This window comes from Neomonachus schauinslandi, chromosome 1 (assembly GCF_002201575.2).
Source record: "Neomonachus schauinslandi chromosome 1, ASM220157v2, whole genome shotgun sequence".
Taxonomy (NCBI): Eukaryota; Metazoa; Chordata; class Mammalia; order Carnivora; family Phocidae; genus Neomonachus; species Neomonachus schauinslandi.
Window position 1 is genome coordinate 212,239,262 of NC_058403.1, and position 17,105 is coordinate 212,256,366.

Here is a 17,105-nt window from a genome sequence, read left to right on the forward strand (position 1 = left end):
CTATGGGTTCCATCCCTGATCAGCCCATTTCACAGGAGGGAAGGACGAGGCAGTTAGTGCTAAATGGAACAGGAGAGGAGCGGTCAAGCTTCCCTGAGGCGGGGGAGGGCCAGGCGGCTGCGCCTCTGCGGGCCCCCCGATGGGGCCCCCGATAGGTGCAGAGGCCAGAGATGAGGAAGAGGCTGCCGGGGCCCAAGACGAGAGAAGGGGTAGGGAAAGGGGAAGTGAGGGAGAGGGGCGGGGGCCGACCCGGCAACCCCCACCGGCTCTCACACACGTGCATGCACGCACACACACACACACACACACACACACACACGGGGCTGTCTGTGCATGCAGACACACCAGCACACGCTCTCGCACACCCTGCTCTGTGCCCACCTCCCTCTCTCCCTCTCTCTCCCTCTCTCTCTCTCTCTGTCTCTCTTGCATACACACTCGTGCACACTCTGCCGCTCCCCCTCACAGCCGTATCCCCAGTCCGCACAGACCCACGGCCCTCCCTGCTCGCACAGCCCCATGCCATCACGCCGGTGCCCACAGGTGAATAAGAGGGAGGCTGGGACAAATCATCATTGAACTTCCGTGTTGCCAGGCCATCAACCCCACTGCCGCTGGCCCCTCACAGCCTGGGAGCCCCCCCGAGGCCCGGGAGGGGCTGGGACTCCCCAGAATCACACGGGAGCTGGGGGCGTACATAGCAAACCCACTCACCCCCACTCCAGGACCCTCCCCGTTCCGGTGAGCAGCCGCCTCCTCCGGGGAGACCATGGGACACCTGCTTGGCGTCAGCGGGCCCAGGCGCTGTGAGGGGGGCCGTGGGGCCTCGGGACACACTGCCCAGCTGGCTGCCCTGTTCCTGCCTCTCCATCAGAGCCCCCACACTCTCGGCGTGCTCCCGGCCCCCCCGGACACGGGCCCCTGCCGTGGCTCAGACGCTCCGCACGCTGGAGATGCTGGTGAGGGGCTCTCGCATCCGAAAGCTGAGCGACCGGGAGCCCCGAAAGCTGTCCCTGGGCCTCAGCGAGCTGTCCGTGGTGGAGGCTCCGGAGTGGGCCTCGCCGACCTGGGCCAGGCAGTCCCTGGGCCCCTGCAGGCCCAGCCTGAGACACGCGCAGCAGAGGAAGGCCAGCACAGCCTGGCACACCTCCCGGCTGCGGAAGGAGTAGATGAGGGGGTTCACGGCGGAGTTGAGCACGGCCAGCGCCAGGATCCAGTCCATGCCCCGCAGGTACTCCTGCGCCCAGTCCGTGGAGCTGAAGACGTCGGCCAGCAGCAGGCCGAAGAGCGGGCCCCAGCACACCACGAAGGCCACCAGGATCATGAGCACCGTCTTGAGCAACCGGCGGGCCTTGCGGCGGGCGGGGGGCCGGGGGGCCTTCTGCCCGTTGGCCCGCACCACCCGGAAGATGGCCCCGTAGAGCGCCATGATGGCTGCCAGGATGCAGGCGAAGACCCCCACGCAGAAGAGGATGTAGGCCTTGGAGTAGAGCGGGAGCAGGCTGGAGCAGCGCTGGAAGGCGCACACGCAGTTCCAGCCGAGCAGGGGCAGCAGGCCCAGCAGGGCGGCCAGCAGCCAGCACAGCCCGATGAAGCCGTACACCCGGCCCCGCTTGCTGGCCCCGCTCTCGGCCACCGGCCGCACCATGGTGGCGAAGCGCTCGCCGGCGGTGAAGAGCAGGCTGAAGGTGGAGGCGGCCAGCGCCATGAAGAGCAGACCCTCGCGCAGGAACCAGTGGGCAGGCGCCAGGTGGAAGGTGCGGGCGCCCGACAGCAGGACGTTGGCCAGGTAGGCCACGCCGGTGAGCAGGTCGCTGAGCGTGATGTTGACCAGGCAGTAGTAGACCCAGCGCCGAGACCGCATGTGGGTCACGATGGCCACCAGCACCAGAAGGTTCTCCAGCACCACCAGGCAGCTCACGGCCACGAAGATGCCCCGCAGGACCCCCAGGCTCCCCTCCTCGGGCCCGCCCCGCCCGGCCAGCCGGCCCGAGTGGTTGTAGTGCAGGACGATGAGCCGGCTGTGCCCACTGGCCACCAGCTGCTGGCAGGACTCGGGGGCCTCTGCCGGGGGCCCCGTGGTGTTCATGGCGGTCCCCTGGGGCAGACTGAGGCCCGGGGTGGCTCGCCCTGGGCAGGGTGGGGCCGCCGCCTGCCCGGCCTTGGTTTCCTGTTGTTTCAAATTTCCTGTTATGTTCAAGGTACCCCCAAGCTGGGGGTGAGGCCAGGGACAGGGAGGGGCACCCCAACGGTCGGCTCCCACCCAGGCTCCGGGAGGGTGCTGCGGTTGCTCCTGCCGCGAGACCCTGTCTCTGCCCCCCCTATGGTCCTCAAAAGCCCAGGGAGGGGTGGGGGCCCCAGTGGGGAGGGGAAATGCCCCACCCCCTTCCCCTGGGCACGCGCCACCCTTCCCTGGGCTGGGCAACTCCCCTGCCCCCACAAGCTACCCTCTCCAGGACCTGGCTATTCTGGACTGCTCCAAGCCTGCCCGGCACACAGTAGGTGCTTAATAAGTGTGTTAAGGCACATAGGTGAGCACCCCCAGATACCTCATTGGGGGCAGAGATGCATCCCATTTTATTCCCAGGATGGACCTGCTGCATGCCCGTGCACAGAAGGGGAGACTGAGGCCTGGAGAGGCGGGACCAGCTGTCTCCAGCGGGAGGTAAACCCCCGCACACGGACCCATGTAGGTCTCGGCCAGGACCCTCCTTACTGGGGTTGCCTGGCCCACCCCTGAGCTGGCCCTGCTAGGAGCAGATCTGCTGGGGACGCACCCCCCCCAAGACAGCCCCTCACCTCTGGAGGGGGAGGGGCTCATAGGAAAAGTGGGAACTCACCCCCCCGCCATGCCTATCCTGAGATGCTGAGGACTGGGGCTTGGGTGCCGGGGGCGGGAAGGGGGAGAGTAGAGCCCGTCCTGGAGAGTCTGCTGGGGGAGGCACAGGGCTCCCATCAAGGGCTCTCATATCTCTGTCAGGGGCAGGGCAGTCAGGACACTGGGGCTGGGGGCAGCCCAGCTGCCTGTGGCCACCGAGCAGCACCCCTCCCTTTGTTCACTGGTCGGCCCTGGGGACAGTGCAGTTACAGGGAAGCCACAGATAGAGGTGCTGCCTGGGGAGGTGGTAGCTTCTTGTCCCTGGAGGTGACCAAGCGGAAGCAGGGGCCTGAAGAGGAGGCTGTGGGAACAAGGGCTGCCCAGGCAGTGGGGCTGTGAGGCTGGGGCAGGCAGACAAGCAGCCAAGTCTTGCTCAGGTACCACCGTGCATAGCTGAGAACTGAACCTTGGTCTCAACTTCACAAGGAGCCATCCAACTCAGGCACATTCACAGAGAGACACACTGTGTGTTCTGAGGCTGAGCCTGGACCCTGAAATGGTAGTGATGCCAGGCTGAGTCCTGATCCTGGACTGAGGCTGAGCCCTGATCCTGGACTGAGCCCTGGTCCCAGACTGAGCCCTGATTACCGGCTGAGCCCTGATCCCAGACTGAACCCTAATCCCAGACTGAGCCCTGAGCCTAGGCTGAGCTCTGAGCCTAGACTGATCCCTGGTCCCAGACTGAGCCCTGATCCCAGACTGAACCCTGATCCTGGACTGAGCCCTGGTCCCAGACTGAGCCCTGATTACTGGCTGAGCCCTGATCCCAGACTAAACCCTAATCCCAGACTGAGCCCTAAGCCTAGACTGAGCCCTGAGCCTAGACTGAGCCCTGAGCCTGGACTGAACCCTGATCCTGGACTGAGCCCTGATCCTAGACTGAGCCCTGATGCCTGGCTAAACCCTGCTCTAGGCTGAGTGTGTGACTATAGGCTGGCCACAACTCTGACTCCTTACCCTGACTGAGACCTGTCCCCGGACTGAACCCTGATCCCAAACTGAGCCCCAATTCTAATTGAGCCCCAACCCCCACCCAACCCCCACTCCAGCTGCATCCCTGACTCTAGGCTCAGAGCAAATTCAGGACTAAAGTAAATGTAATGAGAGAGCAGAGTGTGACTAGTAAGGCAAGCCATCCAACAACGACTTTCTGCCATGAATCACCTGCTGCCTGGTGGAAGGCCCTTTGTGCATGGTACCTTATTTAATCTCGTGATTATCCCCATGCCACAAAAGAGCAATCCCCCCCTCTAGAAACCTGCCCAAAGACACAGCTCTGACCATGCGCTAGTATGCATGCAAAAGGTTATTCACTGTTGTTTGTGAATGCAAAATATCAGAAGCAGCCCAAATGTCTGCACACAGGGGAGAGGCTGACCAGCCACACCGCATCATAGAGTGGAGTACCACACAGCCACGAACAAGAGTGGATTGGAGCCAGCTCCAGGTCATATTGTTAAGTAGGGGAAAAATATGAAAAAGTATATGTAGTAGCCTACCTTCTGTGAAACAAAGAAGGGGGAATGAAACATATATATAGCTGCTTGTTTTTGCAAAAGAAACAGAGGAAAGATAAGCCAGGAACCAATGAGGTTGGTTCCCTATGGGGGGGGCGGGTAGAGTTGGAATGGAAGGAGGAAGGCATGACGACCTCTGTTTGTGTAATTTTCAAACTCTGTTTATGCTTTCTATATTCTACAATAAAATTAAATCAACAAGGGTGCGGGGAAGTAAGCTTGAGAATGGATTATAAACCGAAAACAGAGGAACAGAACTATGTTTCAGATGAAAACAAGAACCACCCAGGAACAGAGGAGAGAGCCCATGCAACTTATGGACACGCACTTATTCTAAAGACAAAAGGAACTACAAAAAAAAAAAATGAACTTTGTGTTGTAGATCTGTTTTCAGGAGTGGTAGAGGTATAGTGATTCTGAAACTCTCATGTGTATTATGGGACTGAGCAAAGTAGCAAGTGTACTGATGTTCTTAAGAACCAGGTCTCCAGGGGCGCCTGGGTGGCTCAGACGGTTAAGCGTCTGCCTTCGGCTCAGGTCATGATCCCGGGGTCCTGGGATCGAGTCCCGCATCGGGCTCCCTGCTAGGCGGGGAGCCTGCTTCTCCCTCTGCCTCTGCCTCTCTCTCTCTCTGACTTTCATGAATAAATAAATAAAACATTAAAAAAAAAAAAACCGGGTCTCCGCTGGGGAGGAAATACAATGTAAATACGGGATGGGAGGACACACTGCTCAACCCCACAGGGATGGAATAGGATCGAAAGTATCAGCGTGGACCCGTGATTTAAAGAAAAATCGATTTTGTCACTCTGTCCGCTGAGACAAGCCAGGAACAACAGACACATCTATCCAGCACCCAGATCTCGGCTTCTAAATACCACCTTCAGGGCTTCTGCGAGAAACGGTTGATTCCAGGGGTGGGGCAGGGGGAGTGCCTGGTGGGCCTGGAACATCCTGGTGTACCAGAAAGTCAGGAAGTGCCCCAAGAAGGATGGGGGGGCAGTCAGTGTTTGATGGGGACAGAGGTCAGGTTTACAAGATGGAAAGGGTCCTGGACGTGGGTGGTGGGGATGGTGCACGGCATTATGAATGTGTTTAACGCCCACCAAACTGGGCACTGAAAATACCGAAGATGGTGCATTTTATGTCAAGTGCATTTTACCACAATAAAACAAATTAGGAAAAAAAAATAATATTCTTTTTATATGACCCAGCAGTTCCACTCCGAGGCATCCCCCCAATAACATAACAGTCACCATTTTGTGGCTGGCACAGCAGTAACTGGCCCAGGCAAGAATCAGCATGGGGTGTTAAATTATCGGGCAGACGTTGGTCGGGGAGCAGGGTCTCTGCATAATCTCAAAGTGTCTTCCTACGGATTCCTTTATTTTTTATTTTTTATTTTTTTTAAGTAAGCTCCATGCCCAGCGTGGAGCCCAGCACAAGGCTTGAACTCACGACCCTGAGATCAAGACCTGAGCTGAGATCAAGAGTCAGTGGCTTAACTGACTGAGCCCCCCGGGCGCCCCCTACAGATGACTTTTTAGTTACAAAGAGGAAACTGTCTTACTGGACAAGTGTCGAGAAGATGGTGTTTACATCACCAGGGGAGTATGATAAATGGGCATCGTGCCTTCCTGATAGGACGCAGCCGCGGGGAGCTGGTCGCTGCTGGGACGTTCCCACCAGACGTGTGTACCCTGCATCTGACTGAGGAATCAGCCCACAGATCCACCTTGAGGCACATCCCACAAGATAATTCCAAAGAGTCAAGGTCAGGAAAGGTCAGGAAAGACAAAGGAGCAAGCCCACGCTGTCTTGTCTGGGATGGAAGGAGACCCACAAGGCATGGAGTTAAGTGCGGGGAGTGATCCTGGATGGGACACGAGCGTGGAGGGAAAGGTGCTGTAAGGGACGGAATCAGGACGACTGATGGGATTTTTGCTTGGGCTGTACATGATATAATATTATTCTACCAATGTGAGATTTCCTGAATTTGACCATCGTCCTTTGCTTACATAACAGAAGGTGTTTGTTCATAGGAAATGTTCATAGGAGTGCTTTAGAGTCAACGTTCATGATGCCTCCAACTCACTCTCAAATTATTTAGAAAAACGGAGGAAAAGGAGGAGAATCTTTTCTATAGAATATATTATATACTTTTAGATTATGTTTATAGGCAGATACAAAGCAAAAAGATTAACCACAGGCGGATCTAGCTCTGGGATCTAGATTTTTTTTCTGCAAAGGGCCAAATAGTAAATATTTTGAGCTTTGCAGGCCAGACTGTCTCTTTCACAATTACTCAACTCTGCTGTTGTAGCCAAAGCTGCCAGGGACAGTATGTAAATGAGTTGGCGGCGTGCCAATAAAACTTTATTTGCAAAAAACAGGCTTGGCACAGGTAGTTTGTTGGTCCTTGACCTAGATGAAGGGTATATGGGAGTTCGTTGTAATAGTTTTGCAACTTCTTTCCTAACTTTGTGGTCAGATTGTGGTCCTTAAATGTCACCTCCCATTAAAAAGAAGCAGGGCTACTTGGAGAAATGGCAAGGTCCAGGGCAAGTGCAGCGTGAGCCCAAAGCATCCCTCTGTGCCAGAACATGAACTCTTAAAGCCAGTGGGGGAGTGTCAGAAGGACTGAGGAGCCCACGTGCAGCGGTCTCCCCTGGCCGGAGACCCAGCCCTGTGGGTACAACAAAAGAGTAACGCCCGCTCTCATAAAGCATAAAATTCACCATCATAACCATTTTTAAGTGCACAGCTCAGCGGTATGAAGCACACTCACACCGTCCTGCGACCACCCCCACTCTCCGTCTCCAGAACTTTCCATCTCCCCACACGGAGACTCTGTCCCCACGAAGCACGGACTCCCCACCCCCTGCCCCAGCCCCGGCTCCCACCCTCTCCTTTCTGTCTGTGTGGACGGGACCCCTCTGGGGACCTCCTGGGAGTGGGGTCCTGCGGGATGTGTCCTTCTGGGTCTGGCTCCTCTCGCTGAGCCCAGTGTCCTCGGGGTCCCTCCACGTCGTGGCAGGTATCAGGGTCCCTTCCTTTCTAAGGCTGGATCGTATTCCAGTATGTGGATGGACTGCACTGGGTTTCTCCTTTATCCATGGATAGACACTTGGGTTGCTTTGACCTCTTGGCTATTGTGAATAATGCTGTTGTGAACATGGGTGTGCAAGTATCTCTTCAAGACCCTGCTTTCAATTCTTTTGAGTGTTTTTTTTTTAAATAGAATAATTCCAGGCAAAAAATGCAGAGAAAATGGAAGTATTAGGATATCACCATTTTTGCCGTCCCAAATGATGTATCTAAGGAACGCTCCGCAGTGGCCACTAAGACCATCAGGAGAAAGGCTCATGGGCAAATTCATGATGGATGAATCAGACTGATACCCCCTAAATCCAGGGATCAATTTTAACATGGAAGAGAGAGTGAATGAACTTGATGTTCCATTATGTGTCTCCTGGAGAGGGTCAGAGATGCAGGGACAGGCGCAGAGAGAACCAAGCAGAGGTTCAGTGTCTTCCGGTCGAGGCTCACAGCACCCCCTAGGAGTCCACTCTCATTTCCAGATAGATGAGCTTGCAGGGGTTACAGGAAACGAGGCACATGGTCTTTGACACCGGGGATACCACTTGCCCTGTCTGGAGGCTAGGGTACTCTACAGGACAAATGACCTGGGTTCTTAGACAGATAAATGACCAAGAAAAAAAGGTTGGGGGATGCTTCCAGATGAAGAGAGTTACAGCAGCCAAATACCACGTGTGGGCTTGGTTTGTGAGCAAACATTTGTGACTTACGCCCATCAGTGTTGGGACACGCTGTCCTCATGGACCCAGGGAGGGGTCAGTACTGACTGAGGAGGGCTGGGGTCTCTGTCCTGGCTTCAGGGCAGCTTCCCCTTTAGGCCCAGGGCCCACAACACTTTGTGGGGCCTGTGCAAATGTTTTTAATTTCTTTTTGAGATTAGAAGAATAAAATGAATACAGCAATCATGAATATGTAATGAGCCCAGCCTGGATTTCATTAGTCTTTCTACCAACACTGTTGTAAGAAAATAATCGTTAAAGGTTGCTTATGCAGGACGAGGCCCACGAAGGCATCATACGTTGAGCCCACAAACGTCCAGGTGTAGCCCTGACTCGCCTCCCTGTTTTTGTAGGTTTGATATTTTCCACAATAAAAAAAAAGCTTTCAAAAGAGTTGGGTGACTCCTTGGCCAGGTGACCGAGGTGCACAGTGGTGGTGGGCTGACACACGTGCTCTTGATACGACGCGGCGGAAATGGCCCTTTGCCTCTGTGGTCCTCCGCCCTAAAACCCGTAACCTGAGCCCAGTCATGAGGAAAATACCAGGCAAGCCCCCGCCAAGGGACTGTCCAGGAGATACGGTCAAGTCCTAACCCACTGGGACGTGGGAATGTGATCTTCTTTGAAAAGAGGGTACAGGGAATGTGATCTTCTTTGAAAACAGATGTAATCAACTTAAGACGAGGTCATTAGGGTGGGCCCCCATTCACTATGACCGGTGCCCCTATAAGGAAGGAGAATGTAGACACAGACACAGACGCACACAAGAGAAAGGGCCATGTGAAGACGGAGGCAGAGACGGAGGGGCGCGGCCACAAGCCAAAGGGCGCCTGGAGCCCCTGGAGGCTGGGAGAGGCTGGAAGGATCCTGCCCTGGAGCCTCCAGAGGGAGCACCCTGCCACACCTTGACTCCTGCCCTCCAGAATGGGCAGAGGACATTTCTGCTATGTAAGTCACCCACTTTGTGGTACTTTGTTTTAGCAGCTGGAGGAAATGAATGCAATCCCTGACCAGCGGGCTTCAAAACTACCCGGGTCATCAAAAACAGGGGAAGTTGGCAGGTTCTGTCTATCCACTAGACTGGATGCTCCCTGATTCGTGAATCTCTGGAAAAAAGCCAGTAAGTTCTTTAAAAATCACAAACGAGGAAAGTCTGAGAAACTGTCACAGCCCAGTGGCGTCTCAGGAGACATGACAGCCTCAGGTCGCGAGGTGTCCTGGCTGGGGTCCCAGGACAGGAAAAGGACACTAGGGAAAAACAGGCAATCTGAATAAAGGGTGGACTTCAGTTCATAACGAGTCAATGTTGGTTCATTAATTATCAAAAAAAAGGTACCACATTAATGTAGGATGTTTACAATAGGGAAACTGGCTATGGTTTCATAAGACAGCTCTCTGTAGTATCTTCACAATTTTTCTGTAAATAGGACTATTCTGAAAAATAAAGTGTATCTTTTTAAAAGTTTAAAAAAAAAAATAGAAAAGGGTTGACTGAATCAGTATCTTGGCTCTGCCATCCCGCAGGCTGGAGCCTCAGTCAAACGAGAGCATTTCTCTGTGTCAGTTTCCCCATCTGAAAACAGAGGTGGGCCGGCTTGTGACACGGCCCTGAGGACAGTGGGGGACGGCCGTCCCGGGTAAGTGGAGCCGTCCCCATCCGCATCTCCCCCTTCATCCGAGGTGGTGGCGGCTCCTGGAATTTGGGGTGAGTAGCAACACAGGCTGGGCTCAAACGTCGCCCGCCCCCCTCCCCCAGGCCGGGGAGAGACGCCGACTCCACCGCTCGGCTCCAAGCGCATCAGCCCCACACAGCTCCCAGGACGTGCCCTGCCCGGGTGCACGCACAACACCAACTCCCCCCTCCTTCCCCACGTGGCTACCCCACCTGGGACAGGCGCCCTGAGAAGGGGCCGCGCAGTGAGGCACAGGACGCCCCTAAGAAATCATAGGTCTCCAGACATGTCTTTAATGTCTTGCAAGGGGCCCCACAGAAGGGGAGGGAATAAATACAGAGAAGTTGTAAGATGCAGTGCGCCCGAGCCCCCAGACTGGGAAGTGGGGGGAACGCCTGTGGCCTCAGTTTCCCTCGTCTGTAAACAGGGCAGGACACACTTTGAGGCGCAGACTCTGGAAGGGACAGCGTTCTCCGGGTCTCTCTTCCCGCCCAGAACGGGAAGTCCCCGCGCCACGCAGACCTCAGGCTGGTGGATGCCGCCTCCTGTGAGGAGGGGAGCTCGGAGTGATGTGTCTATAAGTCAAGGAACCCCGCTAGGGGGCGCCAGAGTCCGGTCCCTCGGACTGAAGGCCCGCTCCCCCCCCACCCGGCTGGCGCATCACCTCCGTGGGGGTCCGCGGCCTCTTCCCTGGAGAGGACCTACCCAGGGGTGGGGCAAGTCCCCGATCCCCTGCTCCCCTCACTTTTTCCTCCACCCTGCCATCCCAAGTGGCCGTTGTGCTCCCTTTCCGAGGAGGTAAACGGAGTCAAGGGAGGGCAAACGCGGGGGCTGTCGTGGCGAGGGTCGGAGAAAGGAGGGGGCGGCGACCGCCTTCAACCCCTGACTCACTCGCGGCCCTTCCGCCACCTGGACCTGGGGCTGCGCGACAGGGGGCATCCGGGCTCACTGAGCACCGGTCCGCCCGCAGGTCCCGCCTGCCACGCGCGGGTCTGAGCCCGGGGGCAGCAGCGCCTGGGTCACAGCAGGTTGATCTCGTCCAGGTAGCGGGCCAGCACCGAGTCCCGCACGTCCTTGAAGACCTTGCGGATGTTCTGGGTGTCCGTGGCACACGTGTAGTGGCTGAAGAGGCGCCGGGAGCGCGGACCCCTCCTGTCCCCGTCCGCGCTGTCCACGCAGCCGGCGTACATGCCGCTGTACATGTCCAGGATGAACCTCTTGGCTGCCTCCGCGTCCTGCTTCGGGCCTGGGGGGGCGGGGAGGGGTGGGCAGTCAGGGCACACGGTTCGTGCGGCAGGCGGGAGACGCTCCCTCCCGAGCCACGCAGGGGGATCTGGAGACCCTGCTCCAGACGTGAACTACATCAGGGCTGCAGGGGCCGCAGGGACCGGGCGCCGCGTGCAGGCCGGCGCCATCTTCGGTCGGTCTAGAGGGTCACATGACCATCAGGTCCAGCCAATGGGAGCCTCAGGAATGGACTCTGGTGAGTCACATGACCTGGAATGGACCAATAAGACTCGGCTCTGGGACTTCAGGCAGAAAGAAACCCTCTCACTTGGCTGGGCTTGCAACTGAGGGGATGGGTACCTGGGGTGGCAGAGAAAGATCTCTCTGAGCAGTGCAGATGGGTAAACCGAGGCCAAGAGACGGGGAGGGTTGGCCACCCTGGGGAGGCAGCTGACATGCTCAGCCTCTCTGTTTCTGCGTCTGTCCGTGTCTCTCTGTCTTAAGCACAATGCGAGCTAAGGCTCTTGGAGCCCAAGACCTGGCTCTGCTACTTACTAGTAGGGTTGCCTTATAGGGCAGTCCATGCAACTGCCGTGAGCCTCAGTTCCCTCATTTGTAAAATGGGGATCCTAACAGTCCCAAGCCTCCCAGAGTTGTGAGGATTCAGTGCAATCATGTAGAGGGCTACAGATAGTCAGAATGTTATCATCATTCTTCCAGGAAGGCAGGGTACCCAGGGGGTAAGGCTGGTGGCTCCTGATCCAGACAGCCTGGGTTCAAATCCTGCCTCTGCCACTCACTGGCTGTGTGGCTTTTGGGGAGTGTTTGCACCTCCCTGTGCCTCGGTTTCCCCATCTCTGTGGTGGTAAGAAGAAAGAATTCCACTGCACAGGGAGCTTCCAACGGTGTTCGATGTGTGAGCTATTGTTATAATCACAGATGTTATTAAGTACAGAAGAGGGAAGGACTGAGGGCCAGAAGTTGGCAAAGAGTACTCCAGCCTCTGGCTGGGAGAAAAAGATGAGTCATGAAGGTTCCCTTTGATGTGAAGGAAAACAATCCTTCAAAACTGTCCACTTTATCCCCATCCCCAAATTCTCCACGCCATGTTCCCATTCCCAAGGCTGCTCAGCTGGGGAGGGAGTAAGGGCTGTCCACCATGCTGGAATAAGTTGACATCTGTCTCCCAGGCCCCCACGTCTTCTGGATCTGATTGGTTGAGAGGGGCTCACATGGGCTCTGAGCCCTAACAAGGCCAAGGGTCACACCCATGGTGATGTCAGCAAGCTTAAGAGCTGCATCTGCTTGTGTTTTGGGGTGAATAGCATCCCCCCAAGTCCTTGTCCACCCAGAACCTCAGAATATGACTTTATTTGGAAATAGGGTCTTCAGATGTAATTAGTTAGCCTGAAATGGGGTCATACTGGATTGGGGTGGGCCCAGTAGCCAATGACTGGAGTCCTTATAAGAAGAGGAAAGGCACACACACACACACAGAAGGCCATATGACAACTGAGGAGCTCGGAGTGATGTGTCTGTAAGTCAAGGAACCCCAAGGATTGCAGGCAACACCAGAAGCTAGTGGAGATGCCTGGGACAGATGTCCCCTCAGAGCCTCCAGAAGGAACCAATCCTGCTGACATCTTGATTTCACACCTCTGGCCTCCTTAACTGAGGGGAATACATTTCGGTGGTTTTCTGCCCCCTAGTTTGTGGCCCCAGGAAATGAAGCCAACTTGTCTCCAGCACGGCTGCCATTACTCCCCTCCCTGTAGGTGGGTGCCATTTGGCCATCAAGAGGGGAGTCTGTTTGCCTCCTTTTGAGTCTGAGCTGGCCTGAGTGATTTGCTTGAGCAATAGAGTGAGGCATCTCTAACCATCTGGGACTTCTGAGGCTCCCCCGACCCAAACCGGGGCTGAAGTCTGGCTACCCTGAAACAGCCATGCTGTGAGGAAGCCCAAGCCTCATGAAGGGCCCCTGGATTAGGAGACACCAGATGGGGCCAGGGAGGGGTGCGGGGTGTGGGGCAGAAAGCAGCAGAGGGAAGGAGGGGGAGGCAGGGAGGGAGAGGGGCGCAGAGCGATCAGACACACGGTGTTAGAAGTTGGAGGGGTATCTCGATCCCGGCCACCTCAGCTGATGCCATACGCATCGAAGATGAACTCACCCACCTCAACCTTTCCCAAGTTCCTGCCCCACAAAAATGTGAGCAAAGTCAAAGGGCTGCTCTAAGCCCCTAACCTTGGGGGCAGTTTGTGGCTCAGCTGGGATATTTCCACCAGCCCCTTCACAGTGGCCCTCCAGGGAGAGTGCAAGCCCATAAGCCCGTTCCTGGGACCCACCCAAACCCCACCTCCCCGCTCTGTAGGATATGCTAAATGGTGCCCTGGCCAACTCCCCCATCCTCCTCTCCAGAAGGCCAGGCCCTTTGCCCCTCGGGCTGCGCTGAGGGCTCACTCCCAAACCTGCTCCTTAGTCCTGATTCATGCGTGCTTGCCGAGACACGACCGTGGCTACCGGCACTGCATGTAAGAGGGTTGCTGTATTTGTGAAAACCGAGCCATGTGCCTTGGAAGGACTTGTCCAAAGGTCAGGCACCGGTTTCCTTTTGAATCTGCTATCTTAGATATAGATAAGATGACTATGAAAGATCGAAAAAGAAGTCTCAAAAATCGAGGCAGATTCTGGAAATAGTTGTTGACGCCTTCCAGGTGTGGCTTATGACAATGAACTCTACAGCGGACCCACATGCAAGAGATCTACAACACCTGCCTCCTTAGAGCCCCCTGCTTGAAGCCACGGCATCAAGAGAGATGGCGGCTGTCACTTTGTCCCCATTCTGCAGAGGGGGACACTGAGACTCACGGCTTGGGTCTAGAACTCAGGTCTGTCTGATCCCATTTGAAACTCCACTGACTCCGGCTGAGGTAGTCTGGACCAGCATTTCTCTTGGGAGCTGCTTTCGGGAGGTGAAAGGTTATAGAGAGTTCTAGGACCACTCACCCTGAAAACTGGGGAAGTAGGTAGCCAGGTGGGAGGTGGGGATCTTCTCCTCGAGGATGTCAGTTTTGTTGAGGAAGAGGATGACAGATGTGCTTTTGAACCAGGGCAGTTCCAGGATGGTGCCAAACAGGGCCAGGCTCTCCTTCATTCGGTTCTGGGTTGGGGGGAACAGGCAGGTTATTGCTCCAATGGCTGACTTGGCCCAGACAGGAGCCCCCCCCTTCCATGTGGGGATGGGGTTGTCAGCCTAACGTCCAGGAGCCTGGGGCTCCCCAGCTCCTGGCCGGGGCAGAGGGAGTGTGCCCATGCTTTTGTGTGGCCTCTACTGGTTTGACTAGTGTCCCCCACAAGTTCATGTCCCTCTGGAACTTCAGAATGGGACCTTATTTGGAAATAGGGTCTTCGAAGATGTAACTAGTTAAGAAGAGGTCATAGTACTGGGTGATAGACACTGGGGAGGGTATGTGCTCTGGTAAGCGCTGTGAATTGTGCAAGACTGTTGAATCTCAGATCTGTACCTCTGAAACAAATAATGCAATATATGTTAAGAAAAAAAGAAGAAGAAGAAGGTAGCGGGAGGGGAAGAATGAAGCGGGGGAAATCGGAGGGGTAGACGAACCATGAGAGACGATGGACTCTGAAAAACAAACTGAGGGTTCTAGAGGGGAGGGGGGTGGGAGGATGGGTTAGCCTGGTGGTGGGTATTGAGGAGGGCACATTCTGCATGGAGCACTGGGTGTTACGCACAAACAATGAATCATGGAACACTTCATCTAAAACTAATGATGTAATGTATGGGGATAATATAAGAATAAAAAAATTTAAAAAAACTTTAAAAGCCTTTATTTAAATAAAACTATTATGAATAGAAAAAAAAAAAAGAAGAGGTCATAGTAGATTTCCACCTCTAATGGCAGAGGTCCTTATAAAGAGGGGACGTTTGGACACAGATGCAGGGGGATAAGACCATGTGACCACAGAGGCAGAGATAGGGTGACGTGGCCCAAGGATGGCCAGCGACTCCCAGAAGCAGGGAGAGCTAGGGACAGAGTCTCCCTCACAGGCTCAGGAGGAACGAGCCTGGCCGACATGCTGATCCGGGGTGTGCGGCCTCCAGCACTGGGAGAGGAGACGTCTGCGTATCTCTAGCCCCCAGAACTTCACACTTTATTATGGCAGCCCCAGCAAACTAGGACATGGCGGGTGGCTGCATTCGAGCAAGATCTGTGGCAGAATGACCTCAAATTCAATCTGTTTCATTTGGCCAGAGAGTCAAAATTTTAGCATCTGACCCTTGGGTCTCCAGACTGTGTGTGTGAAACTTTAACCCCTAAAAGCACAAATGTCTGAAACAAGCCAGGTCCTAATTAGGAGAAGAGTTCAAAAAAGAGCGATGCCCAGCCTTTCTGAATAAAAGCAGGACACCGACCCTGGGGCATGCCCTGTTTTCCCAGGCCAGCTGCATTGTGCTTCCTGGGGGCCACATCTTGGGGCTCGAGCATCCCTTTGAGAGAGAGAGAGAGTCCGGGGTGCTTGTGGATCTGTGTCTTGGACTCAATGCTCTGACCACGGAAGAGTGGAGGGTGGAGCTCAGAGCCACGCCAGATGCACACAGACCCACTCAAGAGTGGCAGGGGCGTTTTCTGCTCAGCTGTGCATCCCGGGGCCAGCAGGAGGCGGCACCTGAGGTGGCCCTCACCTCCTGGTTGTTCTCCTCCAGACACTGGTCGTATTCGCTCAGCGAAGCTAGGTAGATGAGGGCAATCACGTTCTCGAAGCAGTGGATCCACTTCTTGCGTTCTGACTTCTGGCCCCCGACATCCACGATCCTGCCGGGAATCACCCCCTGTCAGGCCTGATCAGAAACCCCTGCCATGGCACCCCAGACCCCAGGCATGTCCAAGGCATGTCCAGATCAATATTTAATAGCAGCAGGAATTGGTGGCAGCCTCTGGCCTCTGCTGTGTTACTGCATTTCAGCCCCGTGAAGCAGGTGTTACTGTTAACTTATTTACACATGGAGAAACTGAGGCATGGGAGGGGAGACTTTGCTGAGCTTCTGCATTGGGCTGCCTGATTTCCACCCCAGGGTAGAGGACAGCAGGTCAGACACATCCGGGGTCTGCTCTGGTTCTGGCGGGTGACCTGGGGCAAACTGCCGAACATGTCCAGAACTCAGTTTCCCCAACCGTGACGTGCGCATTGTTCTGACGGGCCAACACCATCCCCTCTGTGTGTGGCCCAGGGTGAGGGCCCAGCCTCCACCTCCACACACGGCAACAAAAGCCTGAGCCCTCCCGCCTTCCTCTTCTCTCCTCTAAGAAATGTGGGTCACTGATAACAAGGCTTGCGTCATTTCCCCAGGGATGGGACTGTTACCCAGGCAGCCAACAGGAAATGCCAGAAGCCCCAGAGCAAGAAGGGACTTGCCCCTTTGTATGGTCGGGCAACTAAGGCTGGTGCCTGTGGCTCCTGATCCCTGAGACCAACCCCTCTTGTGCCTCTTCAGATTCCCTGAAACCCCAGAGCAGAACGGGAGGTGCAGGGGTTGAGAGCGGGGCTCCGGAGACTGAGACAGATGTGGGGGATGCTACTTGCCAGCCTCCAGTCTCATAGTCTCAGCTTCCTCTGAGCCCTCACTCCACAGATTAGCTCTGTCCCTGGCCTAAGAACACACTCAAGGCTTCCCACCTGAAAATCAGCACCTCAGTCCAGCCTCACCTGTGAGCTTCCCCAACCTCTATCTTCATTCCTAAACTTTGACCAGTTCATCCACTCACATACTCACCCATCCATCCACCCATTTATCCATCTTTCTGCCCATCCGTCCATCCACCCACCCACCCACCCACTTACCATCCATCCATCCACCTACCCATGTATCCATCCATCACCCACATATCCATCCGTCCGTCCTGTTCTTCCATCCACCCGTCTATCCATCCATCTACCCACATACTCATCCATCCATCCACCCGTCTATCCATC

The 17,105-nt window shown here is 55.5% G+C and overlaps 2 protein-coding genes across 3 annotated transcripts in view; both read right to left on the reverse strand.

Moving 5' to 3' along the window:
- Positions 1-713: 713 nt before the first annotated feature.
- S1PR4 (sphingosine-1-phosphate receptor 4) lies at positions 714-2,089 on the reverse strand. Its single transcript, XM_021705427.1, has one exon. It carries the CDS (start codon positions 2,087-2,089, stop codon positions 932-934), a length of 1,158 nt encoding a protein of 385 aa, XP_021561102.1. The 3' UTR covers positions 714-931.
- An 8,081-nt stretch (positions 2,090-10,170) lies between these two features.
- Positions 10,171-17,105, reverse strand: part of GNA15 (G protein subunit alpha 15) — a 20,051-nt gene continuing 13,116 nt past the window's right edge. The window contains exons 5-8 of one of the 2 annotated variants that reach the window (XM_044918584.1): positions 15,817-15,946; positions 14,118-14,271; positions 11,075-11,132; positions 10,171-11,035 (exon numbers count right to left, since the gene is read on the reverse strand). In XM_044918584.1, coding sequence (XP_044774519.1) covers positions 10,906-11,035; positions 11,075-11,132; positions 14,118-14,271; positions 15,817-15,946 — 472 coding nt within the window. In that variant the 3' untranslated portion in view covers positions 10,171-10,905. Of the gene's footprint in view, positions 11,133-14,117; positions 14,272-15,816; positions 15,947-17,105 lie in introns of both variants that reach the window. The other variant, XM_021705143.1, reaches the window with a different exon arrangement.